Source organism: Leptosomus discolor, chromosome 3, assembly GCF_034619465.1.
Source record: "Leptosomus discolor isolate bLepDis1 chromosome 3, bLepDis1.hap2, whole genome shotgun sequence".
NCBI classification, from domain to species: Eukaryota; Metazoa; Chordata; class Aves; order Leptosomiformes; family Leptosomidae; genus Leptosomus; species Leptosomus discolor.
This window is the reverse complement of record NC_141393.1, coordinates 26497818-26514909: the sequence shown is the minus strand read 5'-3', so window position 1 is coordinate 26514909 and position 17092 is coordinate 26497818. Positions and strand designations below refer to the sequence as shown.

The window sequence follows — 17092 nt, the reverse complement described above, 5'->3', positions numbered from 1 at the left end:
TCCAAGCTTCACAGTCACCTTGCCTGCAAACAAGGTGCTGGGCCATGGGTTATGTCTCAGACCTGACTACCTCTTAAGGGTAGGGAGAAAGAGGCAGGTTATATGGCATCACAGGAACAAGCTATTCCCAGGAGAAAAAAAATGTAACCAGTTATGAGTGGAGAGAAGGAAGCATTAAGGGCAGTAGCAGGACAGCAGAGGTGCAATTCCCCTGCTTAACATGTGAAGCGGAAGCCAGATCTTTATTTTGCTCACTGGAGAGCAGAACTGGTCTGCTGAACTCCATGTAATTTTTTTTTTTTTTTTTTTAATAGGCTGCTCTTGCCAGCTTGTTTGTGTTGCCTGGTGGTTGAATCAGATGTAGGCTTTAAAGAAATTGGGACAGGGAATGGACAAGGTACAAAAATGGCTGTCTGGCACCTGGTGCAGCAGTATTGCCTTTGACCAGGATTTCTGGATGCTAGTTAAGGACAGCAGATGCCTTGGCCAGCCTAAGAATTGCCAGGCCTGAAATAAAACCTGGCATATGTCGTTGCTCCCTGGGCACTGCAGGGCACCAGGCCACCTCTGCCAGCTGGCTTTTCACTTTTGCGTTTGTAACTCTGCAACACTTTTGCAGCTGGCTGGCCGTCCTTCTGGAGACATTAGTCCTGAGATCTCTTTTGTTGCTGGCAGACACTGCCTACACAAAAAGCTAATTGAAGGCAAGGTGTTTCCCCAGTGGCAGGAGTTATTGTTGAAGGCATCCTGTTCTCTCCTGTTTCTGGATAAGTTCACGCATGGAGATCGAAGCTTAAGGATGATGGTGCGTTTTGTACACTTGATTTTGTTAACCTGTCTGCCATCCCTCAAATGGCTTTACCCACAGTGTGTGCTCAGGCTCCCTGATTGCGCCGTTACAAACAGGTGTACTTTGTGTCTCATTTCAGTCTTCAAGGAGAAGCCCCCGCACCCTCCGAGCCGAGCTCAGGCCTTGATCCAGTCGAGACCAACAGAGGAGTATTCCTACGTGCAATCAATCCTCCGTCTGCTCCGCAATGCCAACTTTTTGCTGCTTATGGTCACTTACGGTAAGGTCTGGCCTTTCTTCTGTGCAGTTATCACTGCTACAAATGCTTAGCTTAGCTTCTCCCTCCCTCTCCATGCTCTGCTGAGGCACTAAGTTGCCTGGGTTGTTTAGGGGAGCATAAGGATAGCTGTGCTGCCACAGACCAGAAGTCCTTCTAGCCCAGTAATATTCAGCTGTGGTTACAAGCAAATGGCTAGGGAAGAACAAAAGCAAGGCAATCACACAGAGGACAATATGCCCCCACTACTGTTCTACCAGTCTTCGACTGTTTTGCCTTCAGGGGATTTCCTTATCCTGTTTTTTTTTTTTTTTTTTTCCTAGTCGGCTAGTTACTTGCAATGAACTAATCTAAATGCTTACCTAAGAAATATATGGAGCTGTGTCTGAATGCAAGTCACAGCACTGAGTGAAAGTCATTTCTCAAGGCGAGAGTGTGGCTACCAGGCATCCCAGTGGAGGACATGTGGAGCATGCAGATGTGCAGACTGCATCAGCTTCCTTGGCAGTCCCTGTGAAGCAAATGGAAGGAAGGACTGGAGAACATCTTTTGCCATCTGTCCTTGCACACTGGGTTTGCTGCTTGAAGTTATGCTGTGCTGCCAGCAGTTGTGCCTAAAGGAGCTAGTGGATGCGTAGTGAGGTGGGAGAGAGTGAGATGGTGGCTTCGTACCTGCTGAGGGTGCTAATGGTCTTTGGGGTTGTTGTAATCTCTTCTCCCTTCTCAGTGCAGTAGTCTTCTAGAAATGCCCCTCTTGGGTTGCCCTTCAGTTCTGCTGGTTTGCATTGCAGCTCCTGGGTTTTTTCTTCCCCCCCCCCCCCCCCCCCCCATATTACGTGATGTCCTCTCAGAAAGTCAGAAAGTGAAGACAGGAAAAACTGTCAGGCAGATCGTGTGTAAAATTTGGATTGTGTCGTGCTCAGTTTGCACTTACCCTTCAGGGAATAGAAAGGGGAAAGCATTTGTTCTAATAAGTGTAAACAAGTCCTAGAGGAGAGAGGAGGGCTCTTGGTACGAACCGCGTGTTTATAATCTGACCTGCCTGGGATAATTCCCTCCTGGCAGTTACAAACAATGTAGAAAGGCTGTTCAGTGGCTCATAATTCAGTCTCTTTTCCTGTTGGTCTGTGCATTTATTCTGTTCCTCTCTGTGTCAGCCTCATGTCAATCTCCAGCTTGACTGTTACTCAGAGAGAGGAACTATGCAGTGAAACTTTTTTTTTAACTAGTCTGGCTTTAAAATGGGGACAGTTTTTCCTAGTCAAGTCAAAAGTTGTGTTGGCCAAGATTTAAGACATCTGCAGCCACAGAAGTGCAACTGAGTCATCCTCCCTAGCTAACATGAAGATACTTGCAGCTTCTCTTTTGTATTAGCATAGTGTCAGGGGAGAGAGGGGGAAACCTGCTGCTTGTTCATCTCCACTTGCTGTAGAAAGAATGGGGGTCCTTAGACGATGCCAGGTCAGAACTGGTCTGCAGACCTCTAAGGTCTTGATATTAGCAGCAGCTGCCAACTTCTTTCCTGTGGTAAGACTTGCAGTGCTGGAAACATTGGTGGCACTGCGGCTATGTTAGTGCTAGTGAACTGATTTTTAGGAAGACCTTCAGACAGCCTTATCTCATAGGCTGCTGATGCTGCTTCTGTAAAGCTGAGGCATAACATGGAGTGGGCATTAAGAAACTCTTGAGTTTATTGGGTTGGGCTCTGCACTGGAGAGCATGTTTCTACTGGGAGGCAGCAGGCAGGAAAAATGTGGGAAGGGCTGGTGAAGTGGGAGTGATGAGACAGCCCCAAAGAATCAGCATTTGGAAAGGTGATGGGGCAGCAAAGAGGAGGCAAGGCAGCGAGATCTGTGTAAGGAGCCGTTGTCCTGGAGGATGACGAAGGTAAAGAAGAGGGAGACCAATAGTCTGGCATGTAAGCAATAGGGTGCTTAGCTAAAGAAGACTTGGATTCTAGTCTGAGTCTTAATAAGGGTTCCTTTTGGAGCCATAGGCAATAAACTTCCCCTTTCTGGCCTCTGTAAAATAGAGGAGACACTGTGAGGTCTCAAAAATGTTCATTTACAGCACATTACAAGCAAACCATGGTAACTAGCTAATGAATCAGGTGGGGCTGGACCTTCAAATGTGCTGCTCCTAGCTACTACTAGTTCTGGTTTTCCTCATCTGCATGGGCAGATAGGTACTGCCCCTTTGGAAACAACCCTTGCCTGTTTTATGGGCATTCAAACAGCTGTAATTCACAGAGAAACTTCACTGAGCAACTGAGACATGTGAAATGCCTACAACTTTTGTGAGCCCTCACAAATGCGCATTTGGCACATTATCTTGATCCTTAGAGTATTTTGCCTGACCCTGGTGCCAAGTGTTGCTGCCAACTCTATGTTGCTTTCTGCCCGCCTTGGGAGCAGGGGCTCTTCTCTCTCTTGGAAATTCCATGCATCACAGAGCTGCTGTAAAGCTGGTGTAATGACAGCATCAGCTACCAGAGCAGTGTCTGGCTGTCCCCACAAGGCTGGTGCCCTCTTGGCTGGGTGAGAAGTAGACATATGCAAATGACTGGTCTATGTTTATGCCCAGCTTGGAAGTGAAGCAGTAGTGGGTAAAGGGACTGTCCTGATCTGCCATACTTCCATGTCCTGGCACTGCAGTTTGTGTTGTCTCCTAGTGAGCAGGGTGCTCCAGAGGTGGAGATCAGATGAAGCCAAATTAGGCTCTTGTGGGCTGCTTTGTCATAGCTAAGTGTTGCAAAGAGCCAGTTTTCAAGGCTGGAGGGCGCCTCCTTGCTGTGAGATCTCCAATGGTTCTTTCCCCTCTCTGGCTGTTGGCCCTGCTGGCTTCCAGCCTTTCTGAGTAACTCTTGGAAAGGATTGGGTGGATTCCTCCTGTCTAAAGAACATGTGACTCTGCTTACTAGGCTTTCCTGTAACCTCCTGACACATGCTTTTGGAGCAGGGGGCATTGTTGCAGGCAATTGGCTTAACTTGCATAAGATTCTTCATCTGTTTTCTGTGCCACTGAGCTGTAGAGTGAGCTCTGCTTAATGTTGTTCTCCTGTGTGAAGGAAGTGTGATGTCTCTTCCAGCTGCCAATCTTGTGGCTGCTCAGAGTGCTTCATCAGCTGTGTAGGGCAATGGGTATCCAGTGTCCCAGTGGAGGAGTGGGCTAGGTGCAGGATCGCTGAGTTCTTCAGGGTTGGGGGAGCTGGAGGGCTTCAGGATTAGGGGAGCTCAGGGTTTTGTTCCCTTTGTCAAAACTCTGCCTGCTAGACTGCACTTCTGTATTGTGTACTGTGGTGTTTCTGCTTTTAGCTGAGGCTGAAAGAGGACAAGTAGGAAGTGGGAACTTGACATGTAGGTGTTCTGGCAGGATTTCAGGCATCTGTGCCAGAGATTTTTAAACCCATGCCTCCTTATGGAGCCTATAGACGTGTGAACTGCAGTGGTGAAATCTGTATCCCCATCCCTCCCCCCGTCAAGATCACTGAAGCCTTGAAGAGAAACTAACTGCAAATGTAAATGACTTTCTGAGAAGAAAGTTGCGTTGGCTGTTACAGACCTCATCCACCTGGGGAAGGTTTCTCAGTATCGCCCAAGGTGAGAGTGTAGCCGTTGCAATACTGCTGGTCCAGTGCCTGTGTGGATGATCTTGTCTACTATAAGCAAAGCTCTTGGTTTTTGTGCCCTTTAGGAAGGCGTTTAACTCAGAGTTGCATGTAAGCTGGAGCAGAGTGCTGAATGGAGCTTGACCAGTATCACCCCAACGGTTTCCATTCTCACCTTGGGTGATACTGAGAAACCTTCACCAGGTGGCTGATGCTCGTAACAGTTAACCTAACTTCCCTTTCAGAAAGACAATTACTTTCACAGTGGGTTTTTTTTCAGGCTTCAGTGATATCTTTTAAAATGCAAGACTTTTCCCATGCAGACACACAGAGCAGGTGCCTGGGGGAAGTGTTGTCTGTGCTTCACCATTGGCTCTGCTCCTACTTGCCTTCTGGTATTTCTTGGCTTGGAGAGGATGTTTTTTTACTGGCTCTCAGCAGGGAGAGTGCTATCAAGCTCTTTTCTGGGAGGAAACTGCACAGGTCAATGGCATTGGTGTTAATTGAATTCCAGGTCCTTGGTAAAGGTGTGGTACTGAGGCAGGTGTTTTTCTAGTATTTTACCTTGACTCGGGGAGGAGAAAACTCCAGTGCTAAAGATGGGATCTGGCTATGAGGAAGGGTTGAGACCCTATGAAGGACTGGCAAGACCTTTCAGTACCAGAAATGCGCACAGCCCTTCCTCTAGCTGCTAAGGTAAGAACCATCCTGAAACTACAGAGTGCTTCCTCCTGCATGCTGAGATCTGGCTGTCCTTGGTCTGCGTGTCTTGGTCTTGCAGTAACATATGTCTAGCCAGTCTGGCTGGCTCTCCTGAAGCTTGACAGCCTTGTTATGGATCGCTGCTCCCAAAGATACCTCTCTCTGCATTTCTACCTTTTCATTACCCAGCAGGAGAGTAGCAGGCTCTGAATGTGCTGCATTTTTATCTCCCCTCTCAGGTCTGAATACAGGTTGCTTCTACGCCCTGTCCACTCTGCTGAACCGCATGGTGATCCATCACTACCCAGTAAGTGCATCCAACCCTCATGGCCCTCTGATGCTTGCTGTTGTCCATTGCTGGCTGCTAAAGGAGCGTCTGTGAGAAATGCAGTGCTACAGCACTTCTGGCTGGCTCTAGCATGAATTGGCTGGCTGGCAGGAGAGCATCGGTTCCTTTAGTTCTTTACACCATCCCACGCAAAAGCTGATGAGCTCTAGCAAAGGCAGCCCCTTTACACCCTAAATGACAGCATTTTTTTCCAAGGAATCCTTCCAGCAATTGCCTCCGCCCTGTTCATGAGTGATTTCTACCAGTACGGGAAGGCTACCCACACTCATGTTCTGGTGACAGAAGGGCGAGGTGCCTCAGTAGCTGAGCTACTGTAGAGCTTATTGCTGGGGCTGAGTGCCAGAGAGCTCCTTTCTGCACTGCCTTATAGTGGGTCCCAATATTTCCTGGTCAATCTGGCCCAATTCCCAACACCAGACAGCAAGCTTCATAGGGTTTATGCTGACTCCTCTGAGAGTGTCTGTTCACGCTGGCCAGTGCTCGCCTTTTTCTCTGGGCTGGCTCAGAGAGAAGCGCCAAACCACTTTCCTTCATGGGCCAGAATAGGGCAATGCATTGGCTCGTAGTGGTCCTGAAAGCGTTCTTGCAAAGGCTAGTTCTGGTTAGTGTGTTACCAGCAGAAGAGGTGTGTGGGACACTAACTTTGGTGTTTCTTCCTTTTTGGGTTCTCTGCACTTTGCTTCTTGTTGACTATGACTTGGCTCCTGCATTGGCGTGAGAGTGTGTGTGTGTCTCACCACAGGGGGAGGAGGTGAATGCTGGCAGGATTGGACTCACCATTGTACTGTCGGGGATGGTTGGGGCTCTGATCTCCGGCATCTGGTTGGACAGAACCAAAACATACAAGTAAGTCCCTTGTTTGCCTCTGTGCCCCTAGTGACCGTGCTCTTCCCTGATACTGTGCAAGTAGCAACCCTGTGCAGTTGCAACTTGGCAGTCCAGGGATTGAATCATCGGGAGGGTTTACAGGAAAAAAATCAGTTTAAAGTGAAGTTTGGAGCTATGTATTAGTCTGTACTGGTCCCATACAAGGTCTGGCCCTGGTGGTCCTTAGGGGGGCATAGGGAGAAGATGAGATGGGCCAGCAGCTGCTTTGTCAGTGATGAGAGAGTTCTTGGCACAAGCAGAATCAAGACTGTACCAGACCATTTCTCAGCCCTTACAAACCAGCTTCTGTGACTCTTTGTCTGGCTTAATGAAAGGCACATTGAATCCAGTGCCCAGAGGCATTGTGGAAGGGCAATTCACTGTATTTAGGGCAGGCATAAGGGGTATTGGGGTTATGGGTCAATTCTAGGTTTGCTGCCTGGTGGGCTGGAAGGCAGATCTGGTCAGCTTACTGCCATCTGCAAAGGGACAGCTAAGGGTCTTTGGGCGTCCTGCAGCTCCCAGTCCTTCAGGAACTCAGATCTCACTGACAGACTGTGTCCCAGGGGATGGAGAGTGCCTCTCCTGCCTTATGGTGAGGTCTACATAATCAGCTTTTCAGTTTCCCTGCTAGCATTGAGAACTGTTATAACCTGCTGTCTGAGCAGGTTGGGTGAGAGGGGGCTTTAGTGGCAATATGCTGGTGATGAGCTGAAGGTGACTTTTCAGCAGCCTTTTTTTCAGGGAAGTCCCACTGCCATTATCCTACCTGGTATCTTGGGCCAGAAAAGCACATTCTCACTGTGGGCAGCTTAGATGAATCTGGCTAGCTGTGAGCTTGCGGTTTCTGAAGTGGCCTCTGTCCCTAGCTGTCAAGTGCAGGGATCAGAAATTGAGAGGAAATGGGCGTCTCTAACAAGAAAGAATGGTGGCTGAGGACTTCTGGGGGTGCTGGCAAAGAGGATCAGATGACTAATACAGAGACTGGCAGGTCGCTTGTTGCTGTTTCTAGATCGTTGTGTGCCACTGAGTAGTTCGCATTTGTCAGTCCTGGGAAATAGAAGCACAGCTGTTAGGAACTGCACTAGCTAACTGTGCAATGTAACTGGTGTCTCTTTCCAGCCCTGGGGCTAGTGGTAAGGCACTGCTAGGCTGGATGGTCTTCCTGATTCTCCCAAAGTGGAGCTAGGTTGTAGCATGAAGGCTGAAGAGCTTTGTGGCTTATGAGGCAGAGCTGGGACTTGAAATTAGGCAGAATGAAAGAGGGGAAAAAAATAAATCCTGGATTTCTTTCATGGTCTTTGCTTGATCGGAGGGACCACATAGGTGGGCAGAGCTGGCTGAGAGTGCAGAAAAATAGGGCTATGCCACCCATGGAATTTGTTCTACAGACCCCAGGGACTATCTGGGGATAGATTTAGCCTTAGGTGAGGAGAAGCACTGCTAAAAATTTTTTCTCCGTTGCAGCCCACAAAGTGGATTTTTGTGGAACTAGCAGAATTTTTGAGTGCTACATAGTCTTTATTTAGCCCCATTTAAAAGTCTATTTAAAAAAACTGTCGAGATGCCAGATGTTCTAGGTAGGTACCCTCCCCCTTCCCTCTGCTGCTCAGATAGTGTCAGGAATGAAATGGTAAGCATGTGAAAATCAGGAAGGAAAGATGTCAAGTCCTTTTTTTTTTTAGTCAGCTTGGAGAGAGAGGGAAGCAAATGAATGGGATCCAGCTGTGATTGAGGGGAGCAGGGGGAGGTTAGTAACAGAAAGAATTGCAGAGCTCTACATGTGTGTTTGATCTTTATTGTCCCATCAGCAGTTCCTTGAAAGGGTGAGGCTGTGCTAAGTCAGGCTTTCCCCATCTGTCATGCTCAGGCACAAAATGGCCTTGCATTCTTGCTTTCACTTGTCAGGTAAGTCCCTGCAGCAGCCCCTGTTCTGTTCTTATTTTTGGAATTAGCAGGCACAGATTTGGCCCATACAAATACATGAGGTACGTTGTGATGAGTGAGCGGTCCCAGAACTGGGGCTGCCTCTGGTGGGATGGCTTGTTGAGAACAGTCTATCTCTTCGAAAGAACATGTTTTGACGTAAAGTTAAACGGGACTCTATACATCTTTCAGGTTACTGGCCCAGAGGGAGAAGGGGTTGTGACACCTGGAGACTGCTGGGCATATTGGTGTTTGTAGGGGAGTCTGGCTCAGAATCAGGGATTTGGGGACTGCATTAATCAGCACTTCTCTTTGGCCATGCTTTGCATTCAGGGGCAGTGTTCACATGGCCCTGGGTCCAGCTGGTTCCAGACAGCCCTCTCTGCTGTCATCACTACACCTCTGTGAGGCAAGATGTCATAAATATCCATCTCTCTCCACTGCCTAGGCAGAGGACCCCAAGTGGTATTTTAAACTTAGATCTGTACAGGCCCAAAGGTGCGTTAAAGTTTGGGAGAGGGAGGAAAGACTTGTATATTGGAGAATGGGGTGCTTGGGTCTCTTCCACTGAAAGGTGAATGCTCTCTCAGACCAGCCTGGCCTGCAATTGGGGTCTTCTTGTTGTAGCCCTTTTCCAGGTTAGTCCTTGCTTGTGTAGTGGATATGCCTTCATAATGTCCTGATCACCAAGGCTGTCCTTTTTTGTTTTGTGACATTCATACAGGAAGAAAGTGGCATGAAACTGAGTGCTGAGGTATGAGGAGGTGATGAAAACCAAACCAGTCCTCTCCAATTCTTCCCTTCTCCAGCATCTGACACCTCAGTGTCATCATCAGTGAGATCCTTATGGGAGTATAGGGACAAGGCCTTTGTTCAGGTTCTAGCACAGCCTGGAATGTGCCGTCCTCATGGCAAAGCCTGTGGAGGCCATCCGTCCTCCCAGTCCATACAGCAGAGTGCTCTGGAGCTGCACACAACATCCCAGTAAGCAGCTAAAGCTGTGGCACGTGGCTGTGGCCTCCCTCCCCCACCCCTTGTTCATTTGTTGTTTCAGATGTTGCTTGACTCTAGTGGTTTTGCAGCTCCAGTCCCCTGTGAGTCTGGTCCTGTCCCTTTGGCTTTTCTTGTCCAAGTGACCTTGTGAGACACTGTTGGGCTGGGTCAGGCCATGCCTGTTCCTTACTCTAGGGTTTCATCTGGCGTTGGCTGAACAGAAGGAGTTGTGCTCTCCATTTCAGTCCTGTTCCCTTCTGGTGCTGGCCCTGGCTGGCTTTTTTCCCCCAAGGTCTCTCTTTTCTCACAGTCTCTTGTGTAAGCTCTTTAATCTGCCTCTTCAGAAGGGTAGGGAGTGTGGCTGGGAGGGCAGATGAATGTCAGGGCAGCTTAGGTTCACATAAGTGACAAGTGTGTTAGCTCCTTCACAGATCTCCCTCTGGCTCTGCTGCAGAGACTTGGCAGCTGGTGCCTCTGCAGCACTGCTTCCACATTGGTGCGTTGGGCTTCCTCGCCACAGCCCAGAGCACCCAGGTAGGTTAACCCCAGTTGTGCTAAGGTGCTGCACTAGGATGTGTAACTTCCAGGCTGCACTCACCGCACTAGTCAGCCTGTTAAGGAGCTTGGTGGTACCTGTTCCAGACAATGATAATTATGAATCCTTGTAGGGCCATCCTGGGAACAGGTTGCTAAAAACACCAGAATGCTGTGCAAATGTCCTGTGTGATTCTGCTTCTACTCCTTTGTGTTTTTCTCTCCCATAGGATATTTATGGCTATGATAGGATACTTAGCGAGCAAAACTGGGCATTCATCCATGCCCTGGTGCCCCTAGGGCCACAGAGCATTCTTCTTGTCCTCTAGTGAACATGGTGACAAAGGCCACTTCCTGAGAAATGCTCTGCCTCTGTGTTTTTCTCCAGGGGTTTCATTGTTTCCCTATACACCAGTGTCTACTTGTGTCTCAATGAAACCCTTTTCAAAATTTTGGGTCTTGCTTGGACTGCTGGGCACTAAGTCTCTTTTGTCGTCAGTGGTATGGTCATAGGAGCAGGGTCTTGCTAAAGTCTGGTTTAGCAGAAGCCTGCTTGTGCGCTTGTTGCTGTTTCCTGCAGCAGGAGTTGCATTCAGGGCTGTCTGTTCAAGTCCCAGTTAGAGACTGTGGCGAGCAGGCAGCCGCTCAGTGCATGGCTTCAGGGCGCTTCCACAGTACTCAAGCCTGCGGTCTCGTTCTTTCACAAGGGTCTGGATGCTTATAGTCTCCTAGAGCCAGTTAATGTGCAGTAGATGAAGTACCCCCGGCAAGATTGAACAGTTTTCTCCATTTTGTCCCCCACTTCGTTCTGCAGTTCCAACAGAGAACACCCTCAAGAGCTGCCTGCTTCTACGAGCTTGCCTGCTCTAGTTCTCAGTGGGGGGCTGCGTGTTCTGGGAACTTCTTTGCAGCTTGACTAATGACATAGCATCAATGTGAAATAAAGTCCTGACCACATCTGGTCGCTAACTCATTCATCACTTCTGCCTGGAGATTAGGGGCAAAGTGCAACTGTTGACAACTGTCACAACAGTGAATCAGATACAAACTCCTTAGAATACTTGAACCATCGGCCTAGGAAACTGTGTGGGATTTTGTGGCACTATCTGAAGAGCTCTGTGTCAAGACCAGAACTGACTGTGGGGAGAAAAAAAATTTTAAAACCTCATGTGCCAAGTGTCCCTGTTGGCAGAGACTAAGCTTCTTAGGGCCACAGACACCTCCTGGAGGCCTGCGCTGTATTTTAGCACAGACGGCTGTGTAGTTTGGAGATATCTGTTTTTGGAAGGAGCACATAGTTCAAACTTGGTCTGTGCAGCCCAGGGAGCTGTAATTCTAGCCTTGAGCCCCTTTCCTAGTTAGCACTTTTCCTCCACGGCTGCTTGTCAAGGGATAGGAAGCATAAGAATTCATGGGAGATCTGAGGAACCTGTATGGAGCAGGAAAAGGCTTTTCCCTGCTTCTCTTTCAACTTTCTGGGGTTGTTCTTTAACTCCTCTGGCAGTCGTTCAGCTCTTCTCCTTCTGCGGCCTCCAGGCTGTATGCTGGCCATAGCAGCTCTCTTGAATAGGTTATAGCAGAAGTAAGCAGCCCCTTTATGCTGCCTTCACAGATTACTTTTTTCCTCCATGAAAGCACTGGAAAGAACTTATTCTAGAAGCGGTACAGCATTGGAGGTTAAAGGATTTGCCTACCCCTTTGATACAAAACAAAATTACTTGTCACAGAAAAATGTTGTTTAGCCTCTCAATACATTAAATGTGTCTGGTGAACCTTTGTAAGCATGGATTGACAGTTGAAATCTGAAATTAGCTTCTCAAGCCTGTATTTGTATAAGAATTGACATATGAGCATGAGCCTCACTGACTTTCAGTCATTGTAGCAATGAGGGAAGACACAACCTTAGCTGGAACATTCTGGTTTTATCTATAGTAATTCAGTTTACTGGAAACATTTTGTTATACAATATAATACTGGCTGTCTGATTGGGGCTGGATTTTTGACAGTGGTCATTTGCATCAAAAAGGAAAAAAAAAAAGTGAAAATAGTTTGTGGTTTAGTTTCTGTAGTAGAATTCTGTTCTGCTTTCAAGATCCTGGCGGAATTTCAGTCAGGTAAAGGATTTATCTTTTCTTTCTTCCTTCCTTCCCAAAACTAGGTGCTATGAAGAACTACTTGCTACCTCCTGTACTAGAAAGAGCCTTGTTTTTTGGATGTGGGAGGTGTTTCCTTGGTGTCTAGTCAGGGATGACAATTGCTAACATTTCAGTTCTGGTAAAGCTGGCTTGAGCGGCTGCGTGTGTCTTGCAGTACTGAGCCTGCTGACATTCCTCGGTGTGGCCAGACTGCAGGTCTGGCTGTTCCCAGGATCTGCCTGGCATGCTTCCTGGGCATGGGGTCTCTTCATCTGCTCTGCCCAGAAATGAGAGCTCATGGCTCAGCTGCTGTTTGCCGTGGAACTGGCACTAGTCCTGTTAAATGCTTCTGTGGCTTAAGGGTGAGGCTTAAGCCAGAGCGATCTGGCTTGCACATCACCTCTCCAAGTATAGTAGGCAGTTTAAACACAGAAAGGAGCAGCAATGAAAGGTGCTTTGGGTAGCACTGAAAAATACAGGCCCATAACACTGTAGTGGTGTTGTCAGCTCTTCCCTTTGCTTTCCTGCTTGGGAGTGCTCAATCCCCTCGGCTCCTGCTTATGAGTGTGTCCGACTGGTTATAATACAGAGGGTGCCCAAGAAAGATTAGTGATCTCTTTATTTGGCTCTTATTCTCCCCCTCAAGAGGCATGTACAGTGCATGACCAGGGACCTGTCAGCCCATGGTAGGATCTGAACTTCTTGGCTGCCTCATAGGTGCCTCCTTACAGATGTGATACCTGGACCCCACAGGGAGCAAAGCCCTCGGCCATGAGGTAGGGATGTGAAATCTCCTAGGTCATGCTCGCTCTTCTCCTCGTGCCCTGCTGTGTGTACAGGCCCTTTGGTCCTCTCTGCTGGTCCAGTTCCTCTCTCTGAGGTAAGGGTGTCAGAGCTGTGCAACTTTTTAAAATGTATTATTTTTTTAAACTATGTGCTGCAAACTATACCAAGATCTGTGGGCAAAAAAAGGGTAGGAGGACTGGATTAAATAAAACCCTGACTCTGCTTTTCCTTGCAGACTGACAACACTGGTCGTCTATATCATGTCTCTGGTGGGATTGATAACCTATACCTTCACTCTGAGCCTAGGCCACCTCTGGGTGGTCTTTGTGACTGCAGGCATGCTGGGGTAAGTTCATGTGCAGGCTGCTTTCCTCTACATGTGAGCTGCTAGGGGATAAGCAGAGAGGCAGAGCTCACGGCGCAGGAGGGATTGGGGTGAGCTATAGCCTGTGTGTGGCTCCTCGCGGTTTATGGACAAAATTATCTATTCTTCCCATCCCTCTTGTTTGTGTTTCATTAGAGTCAGGGATATTAGCATGGCCCTGCTCAGCTGCAGCTTCCTTAAATGTTCTGGGTAATCAAGTGAAAGCGTTTGGGAAGTGAGTGGTACCACAACCCCATGGATGACCAATGGGCAGGAATGAAAATCATGTGGGCCTGGGTGGCTGTTTGACCATGCTGGGGATGATGCCCCTTAGAGTTATTTGTGGGAGATGCTGCTTTTAATGCCTTGTTCTTGTAGCAACCAGCAGCTCCCTGCTGGCCTGGCTCTGTGCCTTGAGGCTACGGGCAAAGGTATTTCTGGGTAGGAGGAAGATTTATGCTGTAGTGAGGGAATCTGGACAGCTGCTTGGGCTGTGACAATGCTAGGGGAAACATCTGGTGCAGTCAGTGAAGCATCCCAAAAGGGGTATGGGTACACTGTGCCTCCTGAGTCTCCCTTCTAGAAGTTGCTGAGTCTTCCTTTCTGTGTGTTTCTTTACAGGTTTTTCATGACAGGATACCTTCCCCTGGGCTTTGAGTTTGCTGCAGAGTTAACATACCCAGAATCAGAAGGAACATCATCAGGGCTCCTTAATGTCTCAGCACAGGTAGGTCTGTTGTTTTCCCTTTGCTTGCCTCCTTATAGGCAGAGAGATTAAGTTGTAGTTCCCAGACTTGACTCCTATTTCTTGTCCATGATTATTGTAATCTAAGCACCCTGGGACCTGGCTTTTTGAATGACGTTCCTCATGGCATTTCTCTAGTGGCACCCATTCTGTTTCTGCTTGGGAAAATCCATCAGGATGCAAGTCATCTTTGCCTTTTCCAACATTGCTCCCAGCAGCGTAGGACCTGGCTCTTCTCCAGTGAGAGATGGGATTCCAGCCTTAAAAGTCACCTGTCTGTCCATCAGCTGCAAGGATGTGCCTCTGGATGTGTTTATAAGTAAACTTTAGCCTCACTAGGCCAAGAGCTTGGCTGGCCTGTACGCTCTGATACTTTGGTAAAGCTGGAAAGCTGTTTAGGCTTCTTTATAATAACAGTACAGCTTGACACTGCCTTTGTTTTTGTTTGTAGATTTTTGGTATTGCCTTCACCATCAGCGAAGGGCAAATCATGGATCGCTTTGGGACAAAGGCAGGAAACCTGTTTCTTTGTTCCTTCCTGCTCCTGGGGACCATTGTGACAGGTAATTAAATTTTTCAGTGTTCCTCTGTTGTGACTCTTCCCCTTGGGCTTGGCGTATGAATTGGAGGGCTTTTGTGTGTAGTGGTGCCTGCAGGAAAGGACAAGACCCACGCAGCAGTCCCATAGCTATGCTGCTGTGCTTCTTTAAGCATCTGGTCTGTGTTACAAAGAAGATCCAAGGTTTCTTGCCCTGGCTGCTGGTTGAGGTCTCAAAGATGCACCTTCTACATGCTGCAATAAGGAGTCTCTATCCTGCCTGTTTCAGAAGTGCTCTCTGCCTCATCCAGGAGAGTGGTTTCCCTTGCTCACCGTAACACGTTCCTGTCTCCTCTGGGGTCTCTGCTGCCCCTTTGAGTCCTGGGGAAATTGGTTTGGGCTCTGCATGGTGACTTAACTGCCTTCACATCTTTCTTCCTTCCTCTGTCCCAGCATTCATTAAGGCTGATCTCCGAAGACAGCAGGCCAATTTGGATAATGAACAGACAGTGAGTAAACCCCTCTTCAATCCCTGCTGTGCCCCTGCTATTAGCTTAGGACAATATCCAACCTCTCTCCTTTCTAGGAGCAGTGCTGGTCCTTTCTGAGTTGCGATTGCAGCTGCGATTCTCTTCTCTTATCCCGCCACTTCTTGCCCAGCCTGTGGGGAAGCTCCTTGTTGGCATTTTCAGACAAGTGGCTGTAATTCCAGCTCTACCAGCTGCTGGGGCCTCTGTTTGCTTGCTGTTAATGTCATGCAGAATCTGTAGGCCCTGGTCCTCTGGGATCTAGGGCTTCACACATCTTCATAATGGCTAGGGACGGACGTAGGGCAGCACTATGCTCGCTTCTCTGCCCTGACAATGCGCTGAGCCCTCCAGTGCTTTGCCCTTGTTTAGATCTGGGTAACCATTATTCCAGGCCCCTACGGAAGCAGGTTATTCCTCTTATTCCCTGTCCTCAGCTGGCAAGTGGGGTCCAGTGTATGGGACTGGAAGAAGCTAGGTGACAAAGCCCAGATGAGGGCTTGAGCAGCCTGGCTCCCCACACTTTGTGCAGTGCTGCAGACAGGGCTGCTAATTCATATGTGTGCACCAGAGCTCAGGATATGATGTCCCTGTGGCATGCTGTGCAATAAATGCAGCTGTTTGCATGTGGGAGAGGGCCTCTGGTGAACTAATTGCAGTTGATACCCTTCGAAGCTCTCCCTGCAGGGAAAGGGAGGGGAGTGGTGGTTGTTTGAGGCTCTTTTCTTTATTGCTGTGGCTTCCTCTTCTAGGATGTTAGCAGAGACATCCACTCAACGCTCATGAAGCCATCAGTGACCAAGACTAGCAAAGTGCATAAGCTCAGTTCTCTGCTGGCTCAAGTCAGCCCTTTTCAGAAGGTGGCGCTGCCTTCCTCCAGATAATCTAACGAGTCCAATCTGGAGAGAGATCAGAAGGTCCAAGAACCAGCTCTGCTCCAACCAGCTGCTCAGGAAGGTGGATTTTCAATTACAAAATATGTGCTTTTTTTTTAAAAAATTTATTTTTACTGAACTATCTGAACACAAATGCAGAGGGTAGGTTAAGTAAAAGGAATTGATGATGCCCTGAGTAGTTCTTGGACATGTAATTCTAGACTACATATGGGGGGGAAAAGGCTGTACAATTTACTTAGTTTGGGTAAAGGAGTCCCCCCTCATAACTTAAAAAGAATTCCTGCTTTTTTTCTGCTCTGAGGCTTACAACTTTGGCTAATTTTAGCAGTGGGTGCCCATCATGGCCTATAAGACCAAGCTAGAAGACAACTACTGTCCCAAAATCCTGGCATGAATGGGGCTAACTGGAACACACTTAGTGAAGCTGAGCTGGGGTAAAGACCAGTCTGTTTTGATACACACCAAACTGTTTATATCCCTTGATTAACAGGGCTGAGGTCAAAAGCAGAAGATGAACTGTAAGCCCAAACCATCCTCTGCAAGCCCTGAGGCAGCAGCATTGTATGAGAGGTGCTGGTGGCACTGTGAGTTAATTCATAACATGTATACGGAAGGCCTAGGAAATATCAAGGTCCTTTGGCAGCAGACATGATGCCTAGTAGTAGTAAGGTCCTTTCCCTTTGTCAGACCTTCTCTCACCGTATGAATTGTACACTTTTGCTTAAGCCATTTTTACTATCAATCTTTTTAATATAAATACAATTGTAAGAGCTTACTGCTGGAGTGGGGAGGGTGTTGAGACCAGAGCAAATGTGGTACAGGTGTCATTTCTATAATCTTAAAAGCCTCCAGAAGTGACAGCAGTAAGAACCAGAGGGATGTGTGTGAGGGAACAGATCTCAGTAAGTCAAAAACTTCACTGGCAGCTCCTTCCACCTGAGGAGTCATGCTCTGAGGAAGTCATGATGGACACCCCACCACACCCCCAAATGTGGCCTCCACATGGCTGAGCTCACCTGGGTACTTCTAAAGCTTAAGGTGCTCGACCAGCTGAAG

The 17092-nt window shown here is 48.1% G+C and overlaps 1 protein-coding gene across 1 annotated transcript in view; it reads left to right on the top strand.

The window, feature by feature from the left end:
- FLVCR2 (FLVCR choline and putative heme transporter 2) overlaps window positions 1-16430 on the top strand; it is a 29480-nt gene extending 13050 nt beyond the window's left edge. Inside the window, exons 3-11 of the mRNA XM_086462975.1 lie at window positions 930-1070; window positions 5616-5683; window positions 6468-6571; window positions 13202-13312; window positions 13952-14057; window positions 14527-14638; window positions 15067-15122; window positions 15893-16000; window positions 16362-16430. Of these exons, the coding sequence (XP_086319101.1) occupies window positions 930-1070; window positions 5616-5683; window positions 6468-6571; window positions 13202-13312; window positions 13952-14057; window positions 14527-14638; window positions 15067-15122; window positions 15893-16000; window positions 16362-16430 (875 nt within the window). The remainder of the gene's footprint in view (window positions 1-929; window positions 1071-5615; window positions 5684-6467; window positions 6572-13201; window positions 13313-13951; window positions 14058-14526; window positions 14639-15066; window positions 15123-15892; window positions 16001-16361) is intronic.
- Window positions 16431-17092: the final 662 nt, after the last annotated feature.